The 16,943-nt window shown below is 44.5% G+C and overlaps 1 protein-coding gene across 3 annotated transcripts in view; it reads left to right on the top strand.

The window, feature by feature from the left end:
* Positions 1 to 16,943, top strand: part of C2H20orf194 (chromosome 2 C20orf194 homolog) — a 133,143-nt gene that overhangs the window by 64,146 nt on the left and 52,054 nt on the right. For all 3 annotated transcript variants that reach the window (XM_021151883.1, XM_021151874.1, XM_029484467.1), the window contains 6 exons: positions 1,862 to 1,906; positions 2,526 to 2,571; positions 7,487 to 7,601; positions 10,536 to 10,606; positions 12,468 to 12,518; positions 13,604 to 13,691. In XM_021151883.1, coding sequence (XP_021007542.1) covers positions 1,862 to 1,906; positions 2,526 to 2,571; positions 7,487 to 7,601; positions 10,536 to 10,606; positions 12,468 to 12,518; positions 13,604 to 13,691 — 416 coding nt within the window. The remainder of the gene's footprint in view (positions 1 to 1,861; positions 1,907 to 2,525; positions 2,572 to 7,486; positions 7,602 to 10,535; positions 10,607 to 12,467; positions 12,519 to 13,603; positions 13,692 to 16,943) is intronic.

Genomic DNA, 16,943 nt, shown 5'->3' with positions numbered 1-16,943 from the left:
AAAAAAAAAAAAAATCTGGACATGCTCTGCCTGCCTGCTAGTGCATGTCCTACGATGTCCTACGTTGTTGTACATCTGTGGTTCTGAGTAGTGAGAAAGGCACAGCTGATAGAGGTTGGTCAGCTGACATGACAGGAGGGATTCTGTTGCCATCTGCAGCTCCATGGGTGAAGGAAGAGCCAGAACTCAATGATGTAAGACTTCCAGCTTTCCTTGCAGGTCTCCTTTCCCAACGCTCCCAGTTTTGAAAAGGGAGAAATGAAGGAAGCCCCCCGCCCCTCCTGTGCTGCGCGGTGCCCTCTGTTGTTAAGGCCTTAGTTGAGAATGTGCTTCACTTCCAAGTTGTGCTGACTTAAGCACCATAAGGAGCCTTCCACGTGTGTTTCTGAGCTGAGTGCTTGCTCTGTAGAGTGATTGGGCAGGTAGGTCTTAGTCGCTGTGGATCTCCTGCTCTATTACAACCCAGGCTGATGCAGCCATTCTGGGCCTCCTGTTACTCCAGTTCTTGCCCAAGCCACTGTAAAGGTTCTTGGGTCTGAATGAACCATCCTAGCTGGAGGAAGGCAGGAGGAGAGAGCCTCCCAGGCTAGTTAGTGTTCAGACTGAAGTCATAACTGCTTCTTCCACCAGACCGCCTCACTGAGGTCCCTAACACATAAGCATATCTTCTAGAAGGGGAAGAAAGATGGAGCAATTAATAGACACAGGAAGCTCTCGTGTTACTGACTCATTCTTGCTGAGACATGAAATTAAGTTTATATAAGCACATGCAATTTAAAGACTTCCTTGGGCTGCCAAGATAGGACTCACTGCCAACTCTGATGACCGGAATTCAATTCCCAGAACCCACATGCAGGAGAGAACTAACTCCTGCAAGTTGTCCTCTGACCTTCACATGTGCATAGTTGTGTGCTCAACGCCACACACAAAATGTTTAAAAAAAAAAAAAAAAAAACTTTTTCAGAAAGAATAAGCCAGGTCTGAGCATAGTTGCACATGTCTGTAATTCAACACTCAGGAGGCAGAGGCAGAGGGGCAGAGAGGGGCAGAGAGGGGCACAGAGAGGCAGAGAGGCAGAGAGGCAGAGGCAGGAGCATCTCTGCAAGTTTGAGGCCAGCCTGATCTACAGAGCAAGTTCTAGGCCAGACTAGGCTACACGGTGAGACTGTCTCAGGCAGACCCTTGTCTCCCAGGGGGGAAGCAGGAAAGCTCTTCTTCAGCGCTGAAGCTTGACCCTGCTGTGGATCTGTAGCAGTTGGCTTTGAATAGCAGAAGCACCTCCTGCTTGGGTACAGAGAAGGGCTGGGAGGTTGACCCAGAGGTACTAAAAAGGAAGGGGACCAGAGTCGTCTCTAGACAGTGAGGAGCAGGAGGCCTTGGGCCAGGAGAGGGCTATTCCTGGTCAGGCTGCATTGGGTATTGTGTCTGTTCACAGCCAAGAGTTGAGGCAGTCTTGAGAAGCAGCCCAGATGCAGGGCCATGGGTAGAATAACATCCTGGCTTCTCACCTGGTGATGTCCTGGGATCTTGAGAAAGGCATCTAAATAGCTAAGGAAGAATAACAGTCTATCTGTAGAAGGGGGTGCCTTTGATCCCAGCACTCAGGAGGCTGAGGCAGGTGGATCTCTATGTATTAAGTCAGCCTGATCTACATAGTGAGTTGTAGGACAGCCAGAGCTGCAGAGTAAGGCCCTGTCTCAAAAATAGAAACAACAACAACAAAGAGGATGGATGGATACACTTGATTGAGTGGCGTCGGCAGTCTGGGGAAGATACAGGGGAAAGCAGGCATCTCAGAGGATTCTAGCCAGTCCAGAGCACGAGACTTGACTCGTGGTTTGTTTCCTTTCTTGCCCTACAGCTCCAAGGTGACTTTTCATATACATGCTGTGAATAACCAGGGAAGGTAGGTACAATTATGGTGACTCCTTTCATGGGAAAGTATGAGGACACAAAGAAAAGAGGCTGTCCAATTGCCGTATATTGTCCCTGGAATCTCAACACTCAGGAGGCAGAGATAGGAGGACCCAGAATTTGAGACCTGAGTGTCAGTGAAATGACTCAGGAAGTGGCAAAAAGAACAGAAGTTCACGGTCATCCTCTGATGCCTAGAAAGTTTACAGCTTTCCTGGGATACATAAGGATGTCGGAGCCCTTATAACTGCAACCATTATTGATGTCAGCACATTCTACTTGGGGAGAGGTGCCATTCCACACTTGGACCTAGGCTTGGCTGAGTCCTTGTACCCAATTTTTATCCCATGGGAAGTTGGGAGACCGGGGTCAGGCACTAACATTACTTTTTCCAGTGCTAATTCTGTACACATGTAACCCAATGCTTGTTTGTGCTTTGTTGAGACAAGGGTCTCATATAGCCCAGGATGGCCTTAAACTTCTGTGTTCCTGCCTCTACTCTTCAACTGCATAGTGAATTTGAGGCCAACCTGGATTACATGAGATCCTGTTTTAAAACAAGGAGCAACCATAATTCTTTAATGTATTTCTCTACTGTCTCTTTCTTCTAGAATTGTGCCTCTGAATAATGAAGATAGCTTATCCTTTGTGAAAACGGTAAGCAGTTAGCAGCATTGTTTCAAGTCAGCTGCCTGAGAATGGCTACAGAGGGACATCTGCAAAGGATTTGTTGTAAGAAACATCTAGAAAGTTCTGCAGGCAGCTGAGGCTGTGACAGCCTTGTAAGAATTGTGAACTGAATACAACAAACCAAATTTTCAGTGGTTTTTTTTTAAGTTTTATTTTCATTTGTATGTAATGCTACATGTGTGCTGCTGCTGGAGACCAGAGGGTGTCAGATTATCTGAAGCTGGAGTTAACAGGCAGTAGTAAGCTGCCCAGTGTTGGTCTTAGAGCCAAACTCAGTCCTTCTAGAAGAGCAACACATATCCTAACTGCTCTTGTTGCCTTAACAGACACCAGGGGGAAATTAAACAACAGTCCACAGATGCCTGTGTATCTTGTGAAATTAGGAGTCAGGGCAGAATTTTCCATAGTTTCTGCTGGGACCGTGGAATAATTTTAAAATAAACTGAGCCGGGTAGTGGTGGCACATGCCTTTAGTCCCAGCACTTGGGAGGCAGAGACAGGTGGATTTCTGAGTTCGAGGCCAGCCTGGTTTACAGAGTCAGTTCCAGGACAGCCAAGGCTACACAGAGAAACCCTGTCTCGAAAATTAAATAAATAAATAAAATACAAAATACAAAATAAACTGAGCCAGGCATGGCACACCTTTAATCCCAGCACTTGAGAGACAGAGGCAAGTGGATCTCTGTGAGGTAGAGGCTAGTCTGGCCAACATAGTTTCATACCAACTAGGACAACTTAGTGAAACACTGCCTCAAAATAAAGATAGATGGATGGATGGATGGATGGTGGGCGGATAGGTGGATAAGTTGCTGGAGTCATGGCCCATGGCCCATGGACGTGTCCAAGGAAGTCAGAATTTGTAGGCTAGATTCAGCCACAAGCCAAGGGCTCCATTTTCTCCAGGACAACCCTGATGTAAAGAGTGTTGTCAAACAGAACATGAGAAAATGGTTGGTTATAACCAAGATTCTGGTTGTAGTATGCATGTCCACTTTCTTAATTCTCAAGGCTTTGGTCATGGGCAACTGGGTGGAGTAGCTGTGGATGACTTGGTACGAATGTATCCTCCCCCCACCAAAAAAAAATAGTACAAAGGTGTCCCCATCCCTAGTAAAAAATCACCTCAGAGCTCTTAACACTGCAAGAATAGTTTGTAAAGTTGTGAGTAATAAACATTTTACACTATATATGGTCCCTTTGAAAAAGTCAATTAGCCTCATGGTGGCAGTGCACATCTTTAATCCCAGCACTTGGGAGGCAAAGGCAGGTTGATCTCTGTGTTTGAGGCCAGCCTGGTCTACATATTGATTCCAGGCTAGCCAGGGATACTTAGTGAAACCATATCTTAAAACAAAAACAAACAAACAAAAAACAAACAAACAAAAAATTTGAGATACTGGAAATTATTTAGTTTTTATTTTTTTATTTCTATGTCTTAGATTGGCTTTTATTTTATATGTATGGGTGTTTTGCCTAACATGTATCTGTACACACTGCTATGCAGTAGGTACTGCATAGTACCTACCGAGGCCAGAAAGGGTGTTGAGCCTCTGAGATTAGAGTTTCAGATAGTGTGAGCAGCCATGTGTATGCTGAGAATCAAACCCAGGTACTTCTGTGCTAGTACTCTTAATTGCCAAGCCATCTGTCCAGCCCCAGATATTTCCCTGCTGACCTCTAACCCCTGACTTCTTTTAGTTTTTTTGTGCATCATTTTTTAAGGTGCTTTGTACAATAATAAGTGATCTGTAACAAGTTAGATTTATATTTTTTTGTTATTACTTCATTCAAAGCCAGGCACTATAGTGTCAGCTACTTGGGAGGCTGAGGTAGAGGATTCCTTGAGTCTATAAGTTAACGACCAGCCTGGAGAGCATACTGCACCATACTGCATACATGCACCAAACCCTGAATTTGATCACCAACCCAATCTGAACTGGGCACACAAGCACATGCTTGTGATTCCAGCACTTAGCAGACATAGTCAAAAAGAAGTACCAAGAATTCAGAGGTCCCTTTTAAGAGGGAGTATGCAGAGGCCAGTGGAAGGCATCGTCTGTCCTGTTGGGCTGCTCTTTATTTCTCAGAAGCCTGGACCTCCCTGGTGCTCAGCAACCCAGCTCACCTTGGCTCTGCCCGCCCCCAGCACTCGCCCAGCTATGTATGTGGGTGCTGGGGATTTGAATACAGATCCTTGTGCTTGCAGGGTGTTGCTTAGGTTTTGACAGCTTGATGCAAACTAAGAAGCCTGGGAGGAGGGACCTTCAGCTGAGGACTTGCCTCCATCAGACTGGTTTGTGGACATGTCTGTGGGACATTGCTAATTGATGGTGGGGGAAGGCCTAGCCCTCTGGGTGGTGCTACTCTTAGGCAGGTGGTCCTGGATTGTGTAAGAAAGGTAGCTGAGCAAGTCAGGGAAGGTAAGCCAGTGAGCACAATCTCCATGTTCTCTGCTTCAGTTCCCACAGTGGCTTTCCTGATGGTGGCTGTAACCTGTAAGCCAAATAAGCACTTACTCCCCAAGTTGCTTTTGGTCGTGGTGTTTTTCATATAGTAACCAAACTAGAAACTAGAACCCACAGCCATTGCTCTTGATACTAGAGGCTGACCCCAAGGCCTTGTGCTTGCTAATCCACTGAGCTAACTCTGGCTTTAATCATGAGTTTTTTGAATATGTAGATTTACTTTATCTGTGTTGCTGCACAGCTCTTCGCACCTAGTCAGCTGTTGTCATCAATTTATTTTCAGAGTCTGACTGTATTTCTTGTAGCAGCCTTTCACCTAGTTAGGTTTTTTTGTTTGTTTGTTTGTTTGTTTGTTTTTTTAAAGCCATTAAGAATTTATGAAGCCGGGCATGGTGGCACTCACTTGGGAGGCAGATTTCTGAGTTCGAGGCCAGCCTGGTCTACAAAGTGAGTTCCAGGCAACACAGAGAATCCCTGTCTCAAAAAAAAAAAGAAAGAAAAAAAAAAAGAATTTATGAATGGGATACTTTTCCCAATTTCCTTCCCGACAGGTATGCTTGCACGCTCGTGCTGGGAATAAAGTGTGTGTGTGTGTGTGTGTGTGTGTGTGTGTGTGTATGTATGTGTGTGTATGTGTAAACATGCATATATGAATATATAATGTTTTTTCTTATATACACAAAACTTTACTCTTTTGCCTTGAGTCTTTCTTTTTGAGACAGTATCTCACTGTCACTGTAACCTCGGCTATCTTGGAACTAGCTCTGCAAACCAGGTTGGCCTTGAACTCATGGAGATCCCCATATCTTTTTGCCTCCCAATGCTGAGGTTAAAGGTGTGTACCATGGTGCCCAACTCAGGGTCAATTTTAGGGTTGTTTTGTTTTCGAGACAGGGTTTCTCTATGTAGCCCTGGCTGTCCTGGAACTCACTTTGTAGAACTCACTTTGTAGACCAGGCTGAACTCTTGAACTCAAAAGATCTGCCTGCCTCTGCCTCCCAAGTGCAGGGATTAAAGGCATTCGATACCACTGCCTGGCTTCAGGGTCAATTTTAAGTAATCAGAATTAATTGGCAACTATCTTAGAGAAGCTCATATCTACTGGCTGACCTAGAATCTACTAAGTAGACCAGGCTGGCCTTAAACTTACAGATAATTGCCTGTGTGCCTGACTTTTCTTTCTTAGTGCCTCTCTTCCACTTAAACCTTATCTGTGCTAAAATATCTTTATTAAGTCCCAATTCTTAAAAAATAAACACTACTAGACTCTGAACATTATGGCACTATGACAAGTCAATCTGATAACTCAGGTGGCTGTTGACTAACAGATAAGTAGCATACTCACTGGGTGCTGCTCAGAGAGATGATTCATATCCTCAGCAAGGTGGGGAGAAAGAACAGAAAATGTCATCATTCTCTCCAGAACGGCTTCCAGTTTGAAAGCCATTTGCTGCTTATTTCTGGAGTTGACTTTTAATATTTTTTGACTACTGTTGTCCCTGAATAGCTGGAATCACAGTGAGCACAGCCATGGCTAAGGGGAGGAGGCTCTGCTGTGCTAGAAGGAACCTTTACAGGTTCTGCTGTGCACTCAGCATACCCAAGGAGCCACGTGTACACCAGCGTAATGAACACTTCTCCCAGCTCACTGAGAGAACTGAAGCCTAAGCCAAAGGCCTGGTTAGTGAGATGCTGTGGGGTGTGACGTGTGTGGGGGTTCAGAAGCCTGGAGGAAATACCTCCAAGTCTGTAGGATGTGGGAAGTTGTAACTAAGGGTGAAGGCCGTGGGGCTGGGCTGGAGAGATGGACGGCCCAGCAGTTAAAGCAGTGCTGCTCTTGCAGAGGATCCGAATTCAATGGATTCAGTTCACAGCACCCATTGCGGGTGTGTTGGGGTGTGGGGGGCAGCTCACAACTGCAGCTCCAGCTCCAGGGCATCCAGCACCACCTTCTGGCTTCTTCAGGTCTTGGGCATACACAGCATGCACATAAGCAGACTCAGACAGACACATACATTTCTTTTTTTGTTTTTTCAAGCCAGTGTTTCTCTGTGTAACTCCTGTGGGTTTAAAGGTATGCACCACCATGCCTAGCAATAAATAAAAATTTTTTGAGTTTAAAACATTTAACAAGTTTAAAATTTAAAAAAAAGACAGAAGACTGTATTATTTCTTAAGAAGATGACAGTTTGATGGGATTTATAAAAATACTGCCTTTCAACCTGTGCCTGTCTCTAATCAGGGATCCATCACCTGTTGGAAAGTCTGAGGCACCTTCCAGTTCACAGTGTGTTTCAGCGTAGGTCCTTAGGGATTTGTCAGGACTCTTTTGCTTCATGCCTGTCTGTTTCCTGTGGACCTGTTCCTCCTGAATTGCTAGGCTGATCATGGCCTGGCCCTGCTTCTCACTGACACAGGCTCGGATGACCGTCTATGACATTCCTGACCTGCTGGGAGGAGGAGGAGGATGCTTAGGATCTGTGGTCTTCTCAGAGTCATTTTTGACATCTCGGATCTTGGTTAAAGAGAAAGGTAAGTGCGTGTGATGTCAAGAAAGCAAAACCTTAGAAAAAAATTTTTTTTACAAAATAAACTATAAACTAAGCCAAAGATGACAGCTAGTCAACTGATTAATACATTAGACTACTTGAAATAAGCAAATGGTATATATTGTAATTGATGAATGTACTTATAAATTAATAAGAAAAGTTTTATTCAGTAGTTACATGGTCAAAAATACAAACAGGCTGTTCATGGAAGTAGAAAATAAACAAGAAGAATGGATTTATGTGTGAAGATTTGCAGCCTCAATAATGGTCAAGAGGCCACCATTTAACATAAAATCAATTCTCATATACAACTCCTTATGTTGGCCAAAGGAAAGAACTACAGAGGATGATAATGTGTGGTACTGACAGTGTCACCAGTTAGCTGGCTGTGCAGTGTCACCAGTTAGCCGGCTGTGCAGTGTCACCATTTAGCCTGCTGTGTGTTTTTTTCTGCCTGGACAGAAATCATAATTGCACAGTAAGTCTATCAAGTGCTTCAGCGGCTTTTGTAAAGTGGCAGTGGTAGTGGCAGTGGCAGCGGCAAGTGCCGCTCCCACGTTATAGCCCTTGTTACAGGCCTTGGGGTGCAGAGCTCCAGGTTCTCCCAAGTGTGAGCCACTCTTTATAGGCCTGGTGCTCTCCAAGTGTCACTTCCCATGCAGACTTAGAGAGTTGGGATTTCTCAGCCCCTAGCAGCAGCTGTAGCACCTGCTGTCTACCCTCTCGCTAATTCTGCCATCCCTCCTGTTCACACCACAGTTGCTGTCACACTGTCCCTCTGCCTCTCCTTCACTGTAAAGCAGCTAGCCACATTGCTGCTCTTGTGGCTTGGCCTATGATCTGTGCAGTGTTGCTGCTCCTTTGCTGCCTCTGCTGTCATTGTCACTCTTAAGTCTTGATCGCTTCCTTCTTCATACTTTGTCAGCCAAGACAGCTTGAGAGAAACCTCGTTGGACTTTAATGTTGCAGTACTGAGGGAGGCAGCAAAGGAGGGTATCCCCCAGGTATTTCAGCAAGTGTGTTGTATAACCTGAGAGGACGGCTTTGCACCAATCACAGTATGCCTTGCCTGTAAACAAAGGAGTGTTTTCACTATTCACATCATTGTCTTTTTGGTGCCAATCACAGCTGTCACTCTGGTAGGCCATCAGGGGAGCCTACCTCTGACCAAGTAAAATGGTTGCAGGATCATCTAGAGTTTTCCAAGGTGTGTGATAGCAAAGTCTGGTACAAACTGAATAGTTCTCGCTGAGGTTGCACCTCCAGGAGCCAGAGCAGTGAGCTGTTGTGGTTATGCAGTTTTCTCGAGGAATTGCGGGGTGTTCAGAACAGTTAGCATAGGTGTCATCTAGGTGCCATCTGACTTGAAGTCCTGTTCAAAATACTCAGGGCAGCAAGCAGGAGTCCCAAACTACCAGTTAATCAAATAGCCCTATCCTGTACCAGCTTGGCTTGTTTACAAGAGCACGAAACATCAGAAATACTTGCAATAGGACCTACTTGTAGTGCTGAGTCCAGGGTACGTCTATAATTCTAGCACTCTGGGTCAGAGGCTGGAGAATCACTATCCCAAGCTCAAAGCCAGCTTGGTCTACAAAACAAGATCTAGAAGAGGTATCACTACACAGTCGACACTGTCTCAAAAGAGCAAAAGGGGAAAAAATGCCCAAACTTATTATCATGAAATAGGATTTTAACAGATTTTCAGAGTTCAATGTTCCAATCAAAGGGCAGTTTACCTCATCTGTCTCAGTAAAATTATCTTGCTCTTCTTTTTTTCTTTTGGTTTTTCAAGACAGGGTTTCTCTGTATAGCCCTGGCTGTCCTGGAACTCACTTTGTAGACCAGGCTGGCCTCAAACTCAGAAATCCGCCTGCCTCTGCCTCCCAAGTGCTGGGATTAAAGGCGTGCATCACCAATGCCCGGCTTCTTAGTTACTTTTCTTTTGCTGTGACAAAACACTATGACCAAGGCAACTTATAGAAGAAAGAGTTTAATTGGGGTTGTGGTTTCAGAGTGCTAATGTCCATGATGACAAAGCAAAGACAGAACAACAGGAACAGCTGAGAACTGACAGCAGGAGGCTGAGAGAACTTTGGGAATGAGGGAGGCCACAAACACCACCCCACCCGAATACACACACACACAGGCACACATACATCCCCCCAAACATAGCCACACCTTCTAAACCTTCCAAGTAGCTCTACTAATTGGGGACCAAGCATTCAAACTATGAGCCTATGGAAGCCATTCTGAAACCACAGAGCTCCTTTCTCTGACCTCCATAGGCTTTTTTTAAATGTAAAAATGCATTCAGCACAACTCTAAAAGTCCTCATAGTCTTTCAGTCTCAATACTGCTTAAAGGTTCAAAGTTTAAGTCTCTTCTGAGACTCAAAGCAATCTCTTTTTTAAAAAAAAATATTTATTTATTTTATTTTTATTTTATGTACATTGGTGTCTGTGTGAGGGTGTCCGATCTCCTGGAACAGGAGTTAAAGACAGTTGTGAGCTGCTGTGTGGGTGCTGGGAATTGAACACAGTGCTCTAGAAGAGTGGCCAGTACTCTTAACCTCTGAGCGATCTCTCCAGCCCCTCAAAGCAATCTCCTAATTGTAAGCTCCTATAAAATCAAAGGAAAGTTACGTACATCCAACATACACTGGCACAGAACATACACTGCAGAGGGAGGAATCTGGGGCACACTGAGGAAATACTTGACCAAAGCAAAACCAAACCCCAGCAGAGCAAACTCCAAATCCTGTGTACCGTGTCTGAGGTCAAAGGACTTAGACAGCTATGCCTTCCAGTTTTGCTGTCTGTAACACCTGGTGATAGTAGGTGTGTGCAAGTAGGCCTGCAAGGTGGGTGGGCTAAGGTGGCTAGACATAACTGACATATCTTTGGTCTTCCTACAGATGGCACTATTACCCCAGAGACCAGCTACATCATCCTGACAGCTGCCATCCCCAGATTCTGTTCCTGGCTGGTGAGTATTATGTACTGGGTCACAGTGGACCTAACCAGAAAATCCTGGGGCAGACCTTTAAGGAAGAACCTCCTTATGGAGTCCCTGGAGGGCTCTTAGATTGTGATATAGCTTTTATTTAGGGAAGAGAATCCAATTATCGTCTTAGAAAGCTTCAGCTAAGTTATCTGTGAAGTCATGCAAGGAAGACGTTAACACCGCACGTTGGAGATGAGAACACTGTAGCCTAGGCTGATGTGCGCCCAGGGACTGGTTCCAGTGCTTCCTCAAGGCTCTGCCTGTCCAGGGGCTCAGAGACTTTGAGGCGTTGATTCCTTCTGTGGTCAGAGTGATGCTGCTGTTTTCCTAGGTATCTCTCTACGTGTAGAAAAAACTCATTTTCTTTGATGAAGCTAGGTCTGAAATACAGTTTGATTTCATTGCTGGTTTGGTTTGATTGTTTTGTTTGTTTTGTTTTAGACTGGGTCTCATGTAACTCAGGCTGGCCACAAACTCTCACTGTGGAGACAGAGGTGCCTTGAATTCTTGATCCTTCTGCCACCGCCTTCCAAATCCTAGGACTACATTGCATTACCATTTCCATATTAGTGTTTTGAATAATAGAAAATATATTAGCAGGAAATCTTGTGTTTAAAGTTTAAGTACTAGCTGGGTATTGTGGTAATGGCCTTTGATCTCAGCATTGGGGAGGCAGAGGCAAATGAATCTCTGTGAGTTCGAGGCCAGCCTGCTCTACAAATCGAGTTCCAGCCCAGCCAGAGCTACACAGAGAAATCCTGTCTTGAAAAACAAAACAAAATGAAACAAAACAAAAAGTTCAAGTACTGCAGTGATGCATGGATTTCTTGACTGAGAGCATATAAGTCCACAGAGAGAAGGGTGATGAGCAGACAGACTGGTAAAACAGCTCCGAATGCTGCCCAGGAGCGAGTGGAGCTTGGTGACTTCAACACACAGAGCCTGGAGTCTCCCTTTTCCTGAGCTGTGTTCCAGGGCACTGCAGGTATCTTGTTAGGACAGGACAAGGTTAAAGGGAAGTCTCATTTTGTCCCAACTCAGTTTTCAGAGGGCACTGACATGTAACTTTTTTTTTTTATTAAAAGCTTTCCATGTAATTTGCTTCCAGTAATTAAGTCTCAGTCACTTGAGATTAAACATGCACAGCACAGTTTACATGCCGTAAACAGGCAAGGTAGTACACGAAAGCCCAGCACTGGGAGGCTGAAGCAAGAGGATTCCAGGTTTGAGGCTCACCGGGATTCTATAGCATTACATAGTGAGTTCTACAGCAGCCTGGACGGAGAGTAAGACCTGCCTTTAAAAGACAGGTCTTAGAACTTATTTTAGAATCTGTTTCTATAGTTCTGATGTAGTTATGGGAGGAACACAAAGTCATCCTCTTAACACTGTTTGAGTAAGAGTGCACTCGAGCCAGGCATTGTGGCACACACATTTGATCTCAGCACTCAGTAGGCAGAGACAGGCAGATCTCTATGAGTTTGAGGCTAGCCTTGTCCACATAGTGAATCCTAGGCCAGTCAGGGCTACATAAAGCCACTGTCTCAGAGCACTCACCGGAAGTATTTTACTGTATTCCCATTCTTTGTAAAGTGATCTCCCCTGCAGCGAAAGGTAAGTAGAGGTCAGGCACCATCCCCATGTTTCTGAGGCTTATTAGCTGGGCCCAAGGTTCTTGAGAGAAAACCCACTTTGGCCTAGAGCTTGAGCCCTGATGACATCAGCACCTTTGCCAGGATGTCAGGAGTAAAGGAACTAGATGTAGTCGAGTGACTACCAGGCAGAGACAGCAGGATTCTATCCTTGCACTAAATTGAAAACTGTTCATTTCTATTGAACACAGGTAGAAGATAGTGAAATAAAATTGTCTGAGAAAACCCTGCAAGCAACAAAGGTAAGCAGCACTTTTGTTTCCAGCGATAAATCATTATTAGCATGAGAGATGGGGCTGCAGAGACAGCTCAGCAGTTACGAACACATTCTGCTCTTGCAGAGGACTTAGGTTGGGTTCCCAGCACCCACATGGTGAGTCATAACTGTTTGTAACTCTAGTTCCAGAACCTTCTTCTGGCCTCCCTGAGCACCAAATACATGCATGCAAGCAAAGCACTCATACACATAAATAGTTTTGTAAGATGGCCCAAACATAAGCAACTTGTAGTGATAAAATATTTCATTTTGAGGCTGGAGAGATGGCTCAGCAGTTAAGAGCACGGACTGCTCTTTCTGAGACCCAGGTTCTGTGTCTAGCACCTCCATGGTGGCTCACAATCATCTGTAACTCTACTCTTGGAATCCTATGCTCTCTTCTAGCTCCCAAAGGCACCAAGCATTCATATGTTACACAGACATACACGCACAAAAAAATACCCATATGTGTAAAATACATAAATAAAAAAGTTCAAACTATTTTTTAAAATATGTCCTCTTACTGCTAAGCAGAGGAAGATTCTGTTCTTTTTGTCTTTGACTCCTGTTCGAATTTCCCACTTCCTGTTAGGTCTCTGGGGAAGAGAAATGCTTATGGGGAACAAAGGGAGAGGGATTCCACGAGGGATCAAACCTAAGGCCTCGCACATTCTAGGCAAGCACTCTCTACCAGGGAGCTACTTGTATTAAGCACAGTACGTTAAGCATAATTAAAAGCAGATTCCAAATTGGCCTGACAGAAGCTGAGATGGCAAAGCATTAGGCCAAGGAGAAGGCGACTCCTTTTTCAGAGACATCAGTGGACAAGAGCAAGAATACCACAAATAGGGTACAGAAGCCAGATGTGACAGGGAGTACTCACTTGTTCGTCTGTACAATCAGGAAGCTGAGTCAGGAGAATCACTGCAAGTTCTAAGCCAGCCTGAGCTACAGTGAGACTCTGTCACAAAAACAAATTTTAGTACTGATAAAATGGATAAGAGTTTGATTCTGTTCGTTTTTATGCTGTAAGTCACCAGCGTTTTATTGTTGTTGCTAATGTTTTTAAAGGGGGACGACTGTTTCTTGGGCACTTTGCTAACAGGAGGAAAGGGAGCATATCTTTATTCCAACAGCCCACAGTCCGGGCCTGAGGAAGGTAAGCGGCTATGACTGTTATTGGCTGTGTGATTTGCAGGGTTATCACAGCTGCTGTGGTTAATAGTACACGTGCTCTTTGAAAAGTGTTGTTTTCCTGTGCCTGTTTCCCTTTGTCTTAACCACTCGTGTGTGTGTGTGTGTGTGTGTGTGTGTGTGTGTGTGTGTGTGTGTGTGTGTGTGTGTTGGGGGGTGGGTAGGGAAACAGACAGAGACAGATTTGCTGGGGATCTAACCCTGGGCTTCATGCATGCTAGGCAAATACTATGCTACTGAAGTGTTAGCCCAGCTCGACAAAGAACATTCTCATGTGAGTCCTGCTCATTCCCTGTTGAATATAGCAGTTCTGTGGACTTTGAACTCTGACTTCACAAATTCCTCAGCCTCTACAAAGCAAGTCCTCTTTCTGGATGATTTATTCTTATTGAAAGTATTTTAGCTGGTGGCACATTCCTCTCCCTGTCTTAGATCTTTGGTTCAGCTTCTCCGTTCACAAAGCAGACAAAGCACGGGTGGCTCCGGTTTTAGCCCATGGTGTTCTGCGGAGTTCTGTTCTGCCCTTCCTTTCTGTTCTCCCGATCTGTTGGTGCAGACCTGGGAGTCAGGGGCATTGTGGAAATCATGTAGTAGGACTGTAGTACTGACCTTGAAGCAAGATCACATCCAGGGATGGGTATGGTATGGGTTATTTGGGTGCGAGAGGGAGTCTCGTGTCTCCCAGGGTGGCCTCACACTGGAGATCCACCTCCTCTGCCTCCCGTGTGTTTGCATCTTCTCAGCAAAGGGCTCATTAGAAAACTGATTTTGCTTTATTGTATTATCCAACAAGATTTAATGTATCCAGTCTCTGTGTAATAATGAAGAGTACAACTAGAAATGTTTTTTTTTTTTAAAGATTTATTTATTTATTATATGTAAGTACACTGTAGCTGTCTTCAGACACTCCAGAAGAGGGCGCCAGATCTCGTTACGGATGGTTGTGAGCCACCATGTGGTTGCTGGGATTTGAACTCTGGACCTTCGGAAGAGCAGTCGGGTGCTCTTACCCACTGAGCCATCTCACCAGCCCCGAAATGTTTATGTCCTTACTAGTCACATCGTTTATGTTCTGCACAACTCCAGTTCTTCTGTATGCTATGCAACAAACACTCTACTCCTGAGCCACTCCCCAACCCAGTCACGCCATTTTAAGGTCTTAAACTTCAGCAGGGTATGGTGGCACATTTTGTAATCCGGCTCTCTTGTTCTCCCAACACTTGGAAAATTGAGGTAAATGGATCACCATTTCAAGGCCAGCCTGTCCACATACTAAGTTCAAGGCAAGGCTGGATAGCAAAACCCTCTTTCAACCCTCTCTCTAGAAAACTTAGATTTCACATTACCCCAGTGTATATAGTTTGTGCTATAGAACAATTCTATAGAAACAGAAAACTTTAACAAGAGTTTCCCTACTCTGTGTATTAAGCATTTTACTAGTTTATAGAGTTACTGTCACAGGATTACTAGAGCTTAAGTTTATGCCATGTTAAGGCCTGCCCTCTGTTTATTCCTCTCCTGCCCTTTTTGTGGTACTAAAGGTTGGTCCTAAAAGCTTTACACATAGCCGGGCGATGGTGGCGCACGCCTTTAATCCCAACACTTGGGAGGCAGAGACAGGCGGATTTCTGAGTTCGAGGCAAGTGAGTTCCAGGACAGCCAGAGCTACACAGAGAAACCCTGTCTTGAAAAAAACAAACAACAACAACAAAAAAAAAAAAGCCTTACACATACAGGCAATAACTCTTCCACTAAGCTATATGTTCTGGGTAGTTTTATTATTGCTAATTTTTATTTTCATATGGGGTCTCTCCAAGTTTCCCAGACTGGCCTTGAACGCTCTATAATACAGAGAGGCGTTGAACTTGAGAGGCTCCCACCTCAGGAGATCTTAGGCATGTACTACCATATCCTGTCTCTTAAAAGAAAATACCACAGAATGCCTAGGGCTTTCTCAGGCTTTGGAAGGAGGATTGCAAAGATAAAAGGCCCTGAAATTCAGATGTTGTTAGTATCTTAAAATCTGCCTGTAATTAGAATATGATGCGTTTCATCCCTAAAACTGTGTCTTGAGCTCCTTAGTGTGATTGATCCAAGCTTGATGAAAGTATTGATTGGTCAGATCCTGAGCTCTGTTGAAGGTAAACCCTTGCCTGTGGCTGTAGGAGTTGGCAGAGGCCTCTGTGGTAGTTGAGATCCAGACAGAGGTTCTGCCCTTCAGAGTGCTGACAGCTGAGGAGGAAGAGCCCGTCTCCTTGAACTGCTTCTGGTCCAGTACTTTTTCCCTTCCCTAGCCCAGTGGCTTTTACTGTCATAAGACTTCTTGCTGTTCAGCTTCCCAGTCATTCCTGTCCTTCATGTGTCCTTGGTCAGGCAGGCTGCCCAGTACCTAATCCCTAAAAACTTGCTTTAGCCTCAGACCATTATCCTTAAACATTTCTGTTTTTAATTTAACCCAGATAAAATCACAGCATGTGTGTTTTCCTCAGGCTTGCTTTGGGGTTCAGATTTATGCTGCTAGAATTTATTCAGATTGTGTTGTGTTTGCTTGGGGCCAGCACAGCAGTGCAGTGGGGAGCAGAGCTTGCAGAGGATGTACTTGGGCAGCAGACTGCTGCTGTGTCCAAGGAGGCTGAGACAGGTACAAGGTTGTAATGACAAAAATGAAGAAGATTACATCAGATATTTCAAAACCAACTGTGACATTGCTGACTAATAACAAAACCAGGTGTAACTTTAAGGTGAAACAGACATTGCTAGGTAGATGTCCTTGTAGAAGTACTTTATTATTATTATTATTAATTATTTTTTATTGGGTATTTATTTCACTTACATTTCCAATGCTATCCCAAAAGTCCCCCCACCGCTCTCCCACTTTTTAATTTAAGGGTGCAGTGGACTCTATACAAGCTATGGCTCTGGCACTCTTCTGTGATATCCACTATTAAGCAATCATAATTTTAAATTATTCATAATTTGACATTACTTCCCTTTTGGAAGGGTTGACATAAAGGGGCTCAATTTAGATTCTTAAAACTTTCACCATTCACAGCTGTACAATTTCATATAGTTCATTGATTTTCATAGCTCCAAAGTATTCCTTTATATGAAAATGAGGGAGCTGGAGAGATGGCTCAGCAGTTAAGAGCACTGACTGCTCTTCCAGAGGTCCTGAGTTCAATTCCCAGCAACCACATGGTGGCTCACAACCATCTGT

The sequence above is a fragment of the Mus caroli genome, chromosome 2, assembly GCF_900094665.2.
Source record: "Mus caroli chromosome 2, CAROLI_EIJ_v1.1, whole genome shotgun sequence".
NCBI lineage: Eukaryota > Metazoa > Chordata > Mammalia > Rodentia > Muridae > Mus > Mus caroli.
Note: the sequence above shows the minus strand (reverse complement) of the source record. Positions and strands in the feature narration are given on the sequence as shown.